The 12,689-nt window shown below is 31.1% G+C and overlaps 1 protein-coding gene and 1 long non-coding RNA gene across 2 annotated transcripts in view; one reads left to right on the forward strand and one right to left on the reverse strand.

Moving 5' to 3' along the window:
• The window catches only part of LOC148312617 (synaptic vesicle glycoprotein 2B-like), a 34,559-nt gene that overhangs the window by 3,319 nt on the left and 18,551 nt on the right, over window positions 1-12,689 (reverse strand). The window contains exons 2-7 of the mRNA XM_088276072.1: window positions 6,272-6,490; window positions 5,366-5,528; window positions 3,969-4,150; window positions 2,792-2,976; window positions 2,272-2,432; window positions 969-1,137 (exon numbers count right to left, since the gene is read on the reverse strand). Of these exons, the coding sequence (XP_088132198.1) occupies window positions 969-1,137; window positions 2,272-2,432; window positions 2,792-2,976; window positions 3,969-4,150; window positions 5,366-5,528; window positions 6,272-6,490 (1,079 nt within the window). The remainder of the gene's footprint in view (window positions 1-968; window positions 1,138-2,271; window positions 2,433-2,791; window positions 2,977-3,968; window positions 4,151-5,365; window positions 5,529-6,271; window positions 6,491-12,689) is intronic.
• Window positions 6,801-9,655, forward strand: LOC148312618 (uncharacterized). The gene is made up of 2 exons (XR_015839074.1): window positions 6,801-7,258; window positions 8,306-9,655. It is a non-coding gene; the product is annotated as an uncharacterized LOC148312618 (long non-coding RNA).

A 12,689-nucleotide genomic window follows, 5' to 3' on the forward strand; every position in this document is an offset into this window, starting at 1 on the left:
CGCTACATACAGCTGACCTCTAATTGAGGTTTTTCTGTAGTATGTTATATGTATATATTATATTTATTTTTTATAATTTAACATTAAACATAACTAAACTAACTAACTTACCATCACGCCGCTTCCCTGCAGGGGTAGGCAGAGAGAATAGAACGCCACACCACTCTGTCTTTGCAAACATTCTTCGCCTCTTCCACGTTCATGCATCTCCTCATACATACCCGCCGATTGTTTCGACTCCTAACCTGACCGCTTTCAAGTATTTGGCATACCCGATCGTGCCAAATTTTTCTCGGTCTTCCTCTGCTCCTTTTTCCAATTACATTCGCCTGATAAATTTGTTTTACCTTCCTTACCTCATTCATTCGTTCTGCATGTCCAAACCATCTCAACACACCTTTCTTCATTTTATCGATAATGCTTGTCTCAGCTTTGCATTCCTTCCTTATTTCACTATTAGAACATCTCGCTCACTCCTTTCAAGAACGTCATAAATCAAAAATTGACAATTTTCAGCTGTGCATGTTTTCGGAATGCCCAGAAAATGTACTATATCCCAGGAAAAGAGGCATATTTTTATCTTAATATTTACCCGCTACAGGGCAGAAAATGTTGTTTTAGCATTTTGAAGAAAAGGTATTGTTTAATTATTTGTTTAAATAAACTGAATATTTTTCAAATGGAGAAAAAACCTTCAGGTTTTACCTAAAAAGATCTGTTGCATAGTAAAAAGTTCAATAAGTGCCTTGATATTTATTTTTAATACATTGTGTTATATTTTTAAACTTTAAAAGCGTTCTCCTGAAAAATCAAGTTTTTTGATTTATGACGTTCTTGAAAGGAGTGAGCGATCTGTCATACATCGTTTTGTCGCACATTTTTCTGAGAGATCGCATTTCGACTGCATTCCGTCTACTTTCATCCTTCTTTTGCCAACTCTATGCTTCACTTCCATACATTAAACTTACTTTTGTGCATTCGGTTATAAGTTCATCCAGTTCATCGATGACGTTCGATGTTTTATTGGAGACATAACCTTCAATGATCTGACACAATGGGGCTGTCACTTCATGTTTCGAATCGTAATCTTCGACGATGGTAGCCATTTGGGGAAACCATAACCTCAGAGTATTTGAACTAGAAATAAAACGAACAAATAAAATAATATATCCATAAAAAATTATGTCCAAATCTTTGTCCACAAATTCTGGGTTAGTCTTCACTTAAAAATCTCTATCTCTAGCAAGAGGATATGACCACTTCTTAAAAAAGCTTAAATAATATAAATGACAATGATATTTTTTGGCGTTTCTCATGTGTGTGATTAAAATCCAGGATTCGGACCTCACATACTAATAAAAGAGTTTCTGCTCAATAAATAGCTTCTTTTCATCTCACCAATAGATGTCTCTAGTGAAGTTCTAGTGATTCAAGAATGTTTCAAAATTGTTTCATATATATTGAACTTCCAAGAATTTGAGTAGTGTGGTTATCAATAATGGGTAGAATTGGTGAATGTTACACGTGTGTAAAGTGATCACTTAAACCAACCTATAACGGTCGTCAGCCCCGTAAATGCCCAGACTTCCATATTCTTCTTCTTCATCTTTTATGAGATGTCAAAAAATAATAATATATGAATTAAAGCCTAAATATAACTTTAACGATATTTGAGTTAATAGTGCTATGGTAGTGACATGTTATATTGTTGGCATGTTGTAGCGATTGTCCTGATGAAGAGACAAGTACGTCTGGAAGTCGGTAGACAAAAATCTCAGAGTGTGATTATAAACATTACATATATTACTAACTTTATTTGTTAAATTGAAAATTTAAAAAAAAAAGTCAAGTAACAACTAAAATATTGTTAATTTTCAATTTAAGTGTATTATAACACGTGTTTCAATGCATTCCGCGTCATTTTTAAAAAGTGGTATTTACCTTTATTTATTTATAAGTAAAAGTTTAATTTAAATGGATAGATTTTACGACAAAGTAAATTGAAATTAATTAATAAAATAAATTCCTTTTATTTTACGTTAGCTCACTACTCGCTAGTGCTCTAACCAAAACAGCATCTCAACACTTTCCCGAACCTGCACTAAGAATTGATAAAGCATATCAAGATGAGATTATACACGTGTGAAGAAGATATTAGGGGTTTTCTAAGCACAACAGTACGAGTATATAAACACTTAGTTTGTCGAAAATATCTCCTAGCAGTTACCTTTATATTATATTTTTTTAATATTCTATTACATTGGAATTTACCCGAACATGCACGAAGAATTGATGAAGCATATCAAGATGAGATTATACACGTGTAATGAAGATATTAGGGGTTTCAGCTGTTTCATCCCTCCTCTGATTGCAGCCCACCCTCTCGGTGCGCCTGTATCACCTTCCCCGCGCTCATTCACTAGAGATTTGATCTGAAATAAATTAAAGATACCATTAAAAATATCAATTTAAATATATATAGTATCACACACATTTTATCATATCATTCAACGATCGCTTTATGTAATACCACTTTTTTAAAAAATAAGTAAAGCAATTAATAAAGACTTTGATTAAATCCTTTACTAATTAAAATTGAACCAACTAAATGCCGAACCCTCTTCTAGTGGAACGGAAGTCTGTTGTCGACAGTCAACAGTCAACAGTCCAGCTTCTCCTGAAGAGTTTCACGCGGTTTCCTCCCAGCAATGAGCAAATGCTGAGAAGATTCTGATTGGCCCACAATAGATTATCACTCTGAATGATTTTTTGTCAAATACTGTATTCTCACGGGATATTGATCTTTGGGCAGTCCTTTGTTCATCGCAAACATTTTTTGGAATATCTGCAGTGCCTCTTCGTTTCTTCCCCTGGACATGAGAAACTTGGGACTTTCCGGAAGCAGCATGAGAGCCAGTCCTGTAGCCAGAGGAGGGATGCTGAAGAGCGCCAAGAATATCTGCCAGGAGTGAAGAACTGAAAATGTATGTTGAAAATATATATATTTTTAAAATGGAGTAACTGGTTTAAACATAAGCGTAGAGCTAAAAATATATTACTTATATTTAAAATAAATATAATCTTGTGAATAAAATAACTGGTCAAATAATAAGCTTCATAAAAATTGAAAATCATGTTTTCAGGTATCTCCCACCATGTAAAATCAACCATAGATACTGACGAGAAGTCGCACATGAAACGACGTATGAATAATACCATATTATATTTACAGAAACACATATTTACATATATATATGTATATATATATATATATATATATATATATATATATATATATATATATATATATATATATATATATATATATATATTATATATATATATATATATATATATATATATATATATATATATATATATATATATATATATATATATTTATAAATATATATCTATATATATATATATATATATATATATATATATATATATATATGTGTATATATACAAAGAAGAAGCTCTCGCAAAGGCCATGCAGAGCCCCGGGGATTCGCGAAGTATGTACACTTTGTGAAGGTTATTACTTTAACATTGAAAGCTGTCCCACCGCATGCCCAGATCTGATACAGAAGTATCTAGGCTTCCTGACAGATCTGCTCTTGCAAAGCAATTTTTTAAAACTAAGTTGCGAAATTTATTAAAAAAGTGAAACAATAAAAAATTGTATCCCGATTTTACTGTTAGTTTATATTTAAAAGCTTTCATATATTTAAATATACCTGTCACTGCCAATCTAAATAAATACATGTTTGTAAATCCGTCACCAAATTTTCTAGAAGTACCTCGGTGTAGGCAGTGAAAGGGATTAGTATTTAGTTCAATTAGTCAGCTAGATCCGATCCCTCCCAACGTTGGCCGGTGCACAGACGCCCACAACCCTGACCAGCACAGCAGACTTATTACTTGAACAGTGAGAATCAATAAATGGTTTATAAAAGCATATTTACCGTAGCCTCCATTGAATAACGATATGCTCCAATCCTGTGGTATCACTCCCCACGCTATGAGGGGTAGATTCATGTTTCCGAACGAGTAATATGCTCCGATGTATACCAAAACTTTAGCCCTTATTGAAGCAGAGTGCATTTCTGATATATACGATATAAGTATAGCGAATGGTCCGTTAAAGCTAAAAAAATAAACAATAATATTTTTAGAAGAAGTATACGTCATATGACACAAAACTTTTTAATCATGTCTTTAGTAAATGTATTGAAAAACAAAGCTTCATAATCCTAATGCGCACAAAAATCGGTTGATCGTAAAGAAAGCTCGATGGGTGTTTTTAACCTTTTGCGTCGATTTGTCTATGTCAAGTGTCTAAAGCCCATATATTGAAATTTGTAGGTAAACCATTTATTTACTTTAAAATAATTGTATCGAAATGAATAAGCGTGAAACTTTTTTTACACTCCAATTGATTGGTCAATGATTGATATTGATTTTTCGGCGTAAAAAAATTATGTAAAGGTTGTTTTTTTTTTAAACCATTACTTTGTAAAAAAGCAAGAAATCATAATAGAGACAAAATATTTAGAAGTATTTTATATAGGATGGCTTGACTCTGGCCAGTGTCTGTGCGACGGATTCTTCAGTTCTTTGGACACGTTGCGGGTGGCAATGAGGGTAGCCATGAACGACTGGTTGTGATCGGAAGAAGGGGAGAGGAAGGTCTCCACACGATAGACCGATCAAGTTAAGACAGCAGCAGGCACCTCGGTGGTTAGAGCGCTACGTGCAGCGCAGTCAAGGGATAACTAGAGAAGAGTCTTCGCATCGACAATAGTCATAATCCTCAGTAATGAGGAGTAAGACCAAAAAGAAGAAGAATTTTAGAATACTTTTGATCTTTCGAATGACACTCTTGGCCTTTGTATCTCAATATGTCCGCTAGATGTAAGAACAACTAAAAACATTGTACGGACAAATGAGATTAATACCCGTCTAGGATTTTTTGCTCTTAGGTCCCATGTCAGATGTTATTCGACATTTTTTTCATCATTAGTATTATTTATTTAAATTCCAAGCTTACATTTTTGTCACTCGTATATATTACAACAGTATGTGGAGCAGAGGACAAAAGATTTTTTACAATTGGAACGTAACTGTCTACCTAGATTATTTTGTTTTAATTTTGGGGGACCGGAAAGGGTTAAAAGCATTATTAACTTTATGGGATAGTAAAATAACACTCTCCGTATCATTGATTGCTATCTTTGTGTAATACCATTTTAAGTGGTATTACACAACATGAACGATGAATGATAATGAGAATATTGATTATTAATATCCCACAGTGTTTCCCGCATTAGTTTAAATTTATTTCCCAAATAGCAATACTTACATAAATCCAGCGAAAAATTTAGCAAGGGAAAGGACCAAATAAGTTTGGCTCAGTGAAGCTATTAGTTCACACACGGCTAACACTAGAAAGCCCCAAACCATAATCTTTTTCCTTCCCAATGTATCTGATAAGAAACCCCACATCAGAGCTGAAGACATCATACCTTAAAAGAAAATATTAACATTTATAACTTTTTACCGCATGTAAAACGTACTTACAAAGTACTTACTTGTAAAGTACTTAAGTGTTTACATTTTTGTGTGCGAATAAAGGTTAAAATAAGAATAGTAAAATAAATAACTTACTTACTTACTTATAACCCTTATCCGCACCCAATGGTGCATAGGGCACTGCATCAAATTGACGCAGTGTTATCTTGATCATTACTTACATGAAGGCAAGGTGATCACTCATGCGCTTGAACCAGTCCAGGGTAATATTAAATAAATATTACAGTGTAAAATCACTAATATTTATTTTCACCCCCCCTGGGAATCAAACCCGGGACCTCCAGCACGGTAGCTAAACACGCTGACCATTACACCACGGAGGCGGACAAAAATAAAACACTCATTTAATCTAACAAAATATGTATTTATGATTCAATGCAACAAACCAGCATAAGTAAATATGGATTTATGATTCATTCCAACAAACCAGCATAAGTAAAAAGGATTTATGAAGCATTCCATCAAACCAGCATACGTAGGTAAAAATGGATATATGAACCATTCCAACAAACCAGCGTATGTAAACATGGAATTATGATTCATTCCAACAAACCAGCATAAGTAAATATGGATTTAAGATTCATTCCAACAAACCAGCGTATGTAAACATGGAATTATGATTCATTGCAACAAACCAGCATAAGTAAATATGGATTTAAGATTCATTCCAACAAACCAGCATAAGTAAATATGTTAAGCTTCCCCATGTCCGCCATATTCATATGAAGATCACATTCTGCACTTGTCATAATGTAGGAGAGTGATGATGACACGTAGACGGATGTTGAGAAACCCGGAAGTGCGCACAAAAGAAGGAGGATGTTGAATTTTCCAAATCCAGTTGCGGAAATAGCTTCTTCGAAGTCGCTGCCTTCTTGATTTTTAGATGTGATGCCTGAAAGAAAAAATGAAAACGAGGTGTTATTATATTTGTTACAAACGTGATTACCTTTAAAATCACATTTGAAATAGAATAATTCGCTCATTTCAGAGCTGAAATAATGGGTCTCAAAAATTCGCTCTTTCAGAGCTGAAGTAATGGCTTAGGTGTTTCATTTTTCCTACAACGCGGATTAGTGTGATACTATTATGACCGTCAACACCTAAAAACGATCAAAAGAAGAAGTACTAAAAACCAGGTAGGTTCAATAAACGTTAATTGAAATATTCAAAGATGGAAATTTAATAAAAGTGTACAAGAAACATCAAATTGACAGTTCATAATATTTTTTACTCGTTTAAAATAATGTTTTGTAGATTTTTACACTGTTTTATTATCATTGCATGCCTTTTTCATTGTGTGTCCGGATTTTTCAATATAACAGAAATAACTTTCAATCCTAGTCAGGATGATTTAAATTTTGTATACGATAATAACTGTAAAAACGATGCATTCAAAGTGGAAGGATACTCGAAATATCCTAATATTAACCTCCCTCATAAATCTACTGGGTACTTTCTAAAATTAAATCAATCTGGATGTCTTCTCACCAAAGAATTATCCTTCGAAGGGGATGCGAACTTTATTTTGATCTATAAACTTGTCAATCCCGGAATTGAGTTGGAGATACACATCGGAAATAATACTTTAAAACCTTCCATGTCATTCTCTTCGTGGGGCGTCTTTGTACAAAATATCTCAAATGTAGAAAAGCTTGAACAGGTAGGTAGCTATTTCATACAAATTATATTTGATATTTAACTTTCAAATCAATATGCGAATTTCAACTAATAGTCAATAAATTCGGTGCAAAAAAGAGATGTTTCACAAAAAGATTTTTTATTTGAGTACATATGTAATTGTTATTTTTTCATTAATTGACCCGACAGTCACTTTGTAGTAAAATCTATCCATTTTTTATTTAGTTTTACTTAGCAAATGCCACTTTTTCTTAAAATCCACTGTGACACGTGTTTCGATGCATTTCTCGTCATTTTCAAACACCGTATACGGTATGATATTGTATAACATGAAAAGGCTTATTATATTGTAAAAAAAAATATGAAAAATGTCCGTCTCCATAGTGTAATGGTCAGCGCATCTGGTTACTGTACTGGGGGTCCCGGGTTCGATTCCTGGGAGATCAAAATAAATGTGTGTGTTTTTTTAATCAAATATAAATATACACTGGACTGGTGCCTGAAGCGCAGGGCTAATCACCTTTCCTTCGTGTATTTTATGATCAATATAACACTGTTTATATGATATGCAGTGCCTTATGCACTGTTGGGTGTGGATAAGGGTTAAAAGAAGAAAAAAAATGGAAAAAAATGTGGTGTTGATAATAAGAAAAATAAATACCGTAGAGAAGTTTGAAAACGTAAAAATAAAAATAAAATGCAATATGTATGTCTACTTATATTTTGTATTCAAAGTATTATGTGAATCAGTAAAACTATAAAATTGTGAACAAACATTTGATGTTAGGAAAATTAATGAACTTGAATATTATTAATATGCTTTATAAAATTAAACAACTTTGTTTTAACCACTTAATGTTTTTTAGTATTTTAATGTTTTAGAATTTAATAAACCCTGATGATGACAAGGTTCTTGTCGAAACCGGTTGGTTTAAGCGTACTAATAATAAATATAAAAAAGTGCTTAAAACAAAGTTGTTTAATTTTATAAAGTTTATAAAATGTGCCACAAAGTATCTGCAGAAAACATTCAAGAAATTATTAATATGCTTTATTTGTATATTTTTAGATAAAATTCGTCGTGACTTCCAAAAGGAATGACAGTTTCTTAATAATAGACAAATTTCTGATAATACTTTCCACTAAATCACATACGCAAACACCTGTCGGGGTGAACCATACGAGTCACGTAACCAAATTTCCTTTCGTCCCAATATATCCAAAGAAAAAACAGAGAAAACCGTCTGGCAAAACAAGAAATCCTGAAATTGTGACTACACTAAAATCTAAATCATCCATTTTATCCACAAAAATGTCGACGTCATCTGATAAAGCCACCTCAAAAATAGTAGCTTTTGAAATGAAAGCTAGACACGGGGTTAAAAAAGATGACTTTCGGCCCTTCAGGGAAAAGAAAAATAAACGAATAAAAGAACGCATAAGAGATTTTCCTGATGAAGCTTTTCTCCATACGAGTACGTTACCTTTAAAAACAGGCAGTCACCCGATTTTGGGATATTTTTCTATAATTATTAGTATTTTAATATTTCTCTGTCTTATGCCAGCATGTTTATACATGATGAATACAAAATGTTACGACACTTAAGATAGAGAATGGTTCTTTGTCAGACGGGAGGAATATCTAATTCAACCTACTCAACCTATAAGGATTGAGAATTGTATTAGACTCATTTTGTGTTTATAACAGCCGATTAAATTAAAATATTCATCATTTTCTTTTGGAAAATTCGTCTTCGAAAAAAAAATATTTTCGTAAGTTGGTAATGAATGACGTCACTTAAACGATGGAGTTATTTCAATATTGGTATCATTGCTAAATTATTGGTGGCTCTATTTTTTTATGTCTATGGTCCCCCCCCCTCCCTTCATATTTGTATAACAAAAATGGTAGTGTAGTGATAAACAAACAATCCATACTACTACTATTACAGCTGTATAAACCATAGACAATAAACCATATCACGTCGTAAAACGTTCGATGACGGAAATTTGATGACGTATGCGAACGCACGTTTTTCATTTTATTCAAATATCTAAAGCTTAAACATGAATATCTCCCTTGGTTCCCTACAGATTTCAATAAGAATGTTATCGATAGTCTTGTGGTTTTTCATATTAATTAATTAGCCAATAATCCAACATCCTGATAAAAGCCCATTAGTCGAGACAGTGCGAAGGGCGACTTCTTTTTAATATTCTTCTAATTCCATTATAATTCATTCTTAATATGTTTTATCATTTTATTATATTCATACTTTTTTATCGTATTGTATTTTCTTAGTACCTAAATGGTGGAGAAACTTTTTGCAGTAGAAAATGATTCTTTTGAAGCGGATGTAAACTACACAATTTTTAACAGTTAAGCGTTTTTATATAAATAAATATACGTTGCAATAAATCCGTTGTTTTACTTTTTAGACAAAACATATTTCGAAAAATAAAAAAAAATGTCCTGATCAAACCGTGTACAATTTCACTATCGCCTTAATAAATAACATAATGTAAATTTCACTTAGTAAAAAAAATTAATAACCCATCATCACAACCCTTCTCCGCAGGGGTAGGTAAGCAGAGAGAATAGAACGCCACACAAATCTGTCTTTGCAAACAATCTTCGCCTCTTCTACATTAATCCATCTCATACACACCCGCCGATGATTCCGACTCCTGACCCACTTTCAAGTATTTGAAATACTTGATCATGTCAACTTTTCCTCGGCTCTCCTCTGCTTCTATAATCAACCACATTCACCCCGTATTTTTTTAATGAAAATATTTTCACTAATAGTCAGTTTTGTTAATTTTCGATGAAAGCTTGGTTTGTAATTATGATAACATAATTAAAAATCAATGGATTAGACCTACTATTCAAATTAAATATTTTATTATACATATCGTCCGCCTGCGTAAGGTAATCGTCAGCACGCTGGGATACCGTACTGGAGGTCCCGGGTTCGATTCCCAGGGGGGGGGGTCAAATAAATATAATTGATTTTTTCACTCTAATATTTATTCAATATTATCCTGGACTGGTACCTGAAGCGGAGGACTGATCACCTTTCTTTCATGTATTAACGATCAAGATAAAACTGCGTTTATATGATGCATTGCGCTATGCACCATCGGGTGCGGATAAGGGTTTTTTAATATATCTATAGAAGAAGAAAAAAAAACAAAATAAATATTGGTTATTTGCTTCGTTTTTTTCTAGGTAGGTTCAGAAAACATTATTTAAAATATTTGAAGCTCCAAATTTAAGATAAAACGATCTAAGTTAAAACGTCAAATTGACATTTCATAAATATTTATTTACTCGTTTTAAAAATGTCGATTGATATTTTATACCTTTTAATTTTAAATGCATGTTTTCTCCATTTTGTTTACGGATTATTTAACGCGATCGAAATAAATTTCAAACCATTAGAGGGAGATTTAAATTTTGTAACCAATAATAACTGTAAAAGTGATGAAATGTCGGTAGAAGAATATTCCAAGTATCCCGATATTGATCCTCCTCACGATTCTAAGGGATATTTTCTGAAATTAAACGGATCCGGCTGCCTTCACACCAAAAAACTACCCTTTGAAGAAAATGCAAACTTTATACTAATCTATAAGATTATCCACCCCGGAATCAAATTGGAAATAAGCATTGGAAATAATATTTTGAAACCAAATATGACATTTTCTTCGTGGGGTGTCTACTCTCAAAATATTGTCAATGTATCGAAGTTTGAACAGGTTTCTACTTTACCAATTTTATATTTGATAAAAATATGTACATTTATATATGTATAAATACAAACATATTTCAGTATTTTTAAATGTGTAGTACAGACCGCCTCCACAGCGTAGAGGTTTCACCATAAGACTACCGTGCTGAAGTTCTTGGGTTCGAATCCAAAGAGGGTGATTATATGGCTTATAACTCTAAAATTTATTAAATGTTACCTTGAACTGGTACCTAAACTGCAGGACTGATGACCTTTACTTCATGTATTTAACGATTAAATTTATGCTACTTATGCAGTGCTCTAAGCACCATCGGGTGTGAAGAAGATATTTTAGAGTAATACTTTATCTTAATCCATGAATTCACTTAAAGTTATTTGTTGGGTCTCCTTAAATAAAATGTTTGTAAAAATTCATCAATATATGTAATATGTATATATGTGTAATATATATATATATATATATATATATATATATATATATATATATATATATATATATATATATATATATATATATATATATATATTTATGTTTATATATATATATATATATATATATATATATATATATATATATATATATATATATATATATATATATATATATATATATATATATATATATATATATATATATATATATATATATATATATATATATATATATATATATATATATATATATATATATATATATATATATATATATATATATATATATACATATATATATATATATATATATATATATATATATATATATATATATAGATATTTTAGAGTAATACTTTATCTTAATCCATGAATTCACTTAAAGTTATTTGTTGGGTCTCCTTAAATAAAATGTTTGTAAAAATTCATCAATATATGTAATATATATATATATATATATATATATATATATATATATATATGTAATATATATATATATATATATATATATATATATATATATATATATATATATATATATTTATGTTTATATATATATATATATATATATATATATATATATATATATATATATATATATGTATATATATAAATATATATAAATGTATATATCCGTTCATAATTTTTTATATTGAAAATTCCAACAAAAAAAGATTGATATAGTAAATAATTAAATATATTTTATACCAAGGAAAATGACATATTTTTAAAATCGACTTACATCGTTTTTCGATAAAAATCTACTTATACACATCCTCTATTGTACGAAAATGTAATGCGCTGTATAAATTATCCACATTTATTATTATTATTATTATTCACAAACGTTTTTTGAAATTAATTGTTAATATTTTTTATCTCCAAAAAACATATCACTTCATGAAATATCAATTACCAGCAAACCTGAAATCGTTTCACATGCCATTAATATTGTTTTTTTTCAGGTAAAATTCGCTGTAACCTCTGAACGAAAGAAGGGTTTTTTAATAATTGACAAATTTCTGATTATACCACCCCCTAAATCAACCACAAATACTCCTGTAAATAATCATGTGAGCGAAATGGGCACAACTTTAATGACTATATTCCCAGTCGTAAAAGAGGCTCCGAATAAAACGTCTAATAATGAAACGTTGTTTTCCAAACTTGTAACGACATCGGGGACTGAAACTTATACCACATTCATAAATGTGTCCACATTGGTATCTGGTAAAGCTTCTTCGAAGGCATTTTCTTTAGCGCCGA

The sequence above is a fragment of the Brachycentrus maculatus genome, unplaced genomic scaffold (genome assembly GCF_059751285.1).
Source record: "Brachycentrus maculatus isolate JH-2025_06_01 unplaced genomic scaffold, ASM5975128v1 h1tg000037l, whole genome shotgun sequence".
Lineage (NCBI taxonomy): Eukaryota > Metazoa > Arthropoda > Insecta > Trichoptera > Brachycentridae > Brachycentrus > Brachycentrus maculatus.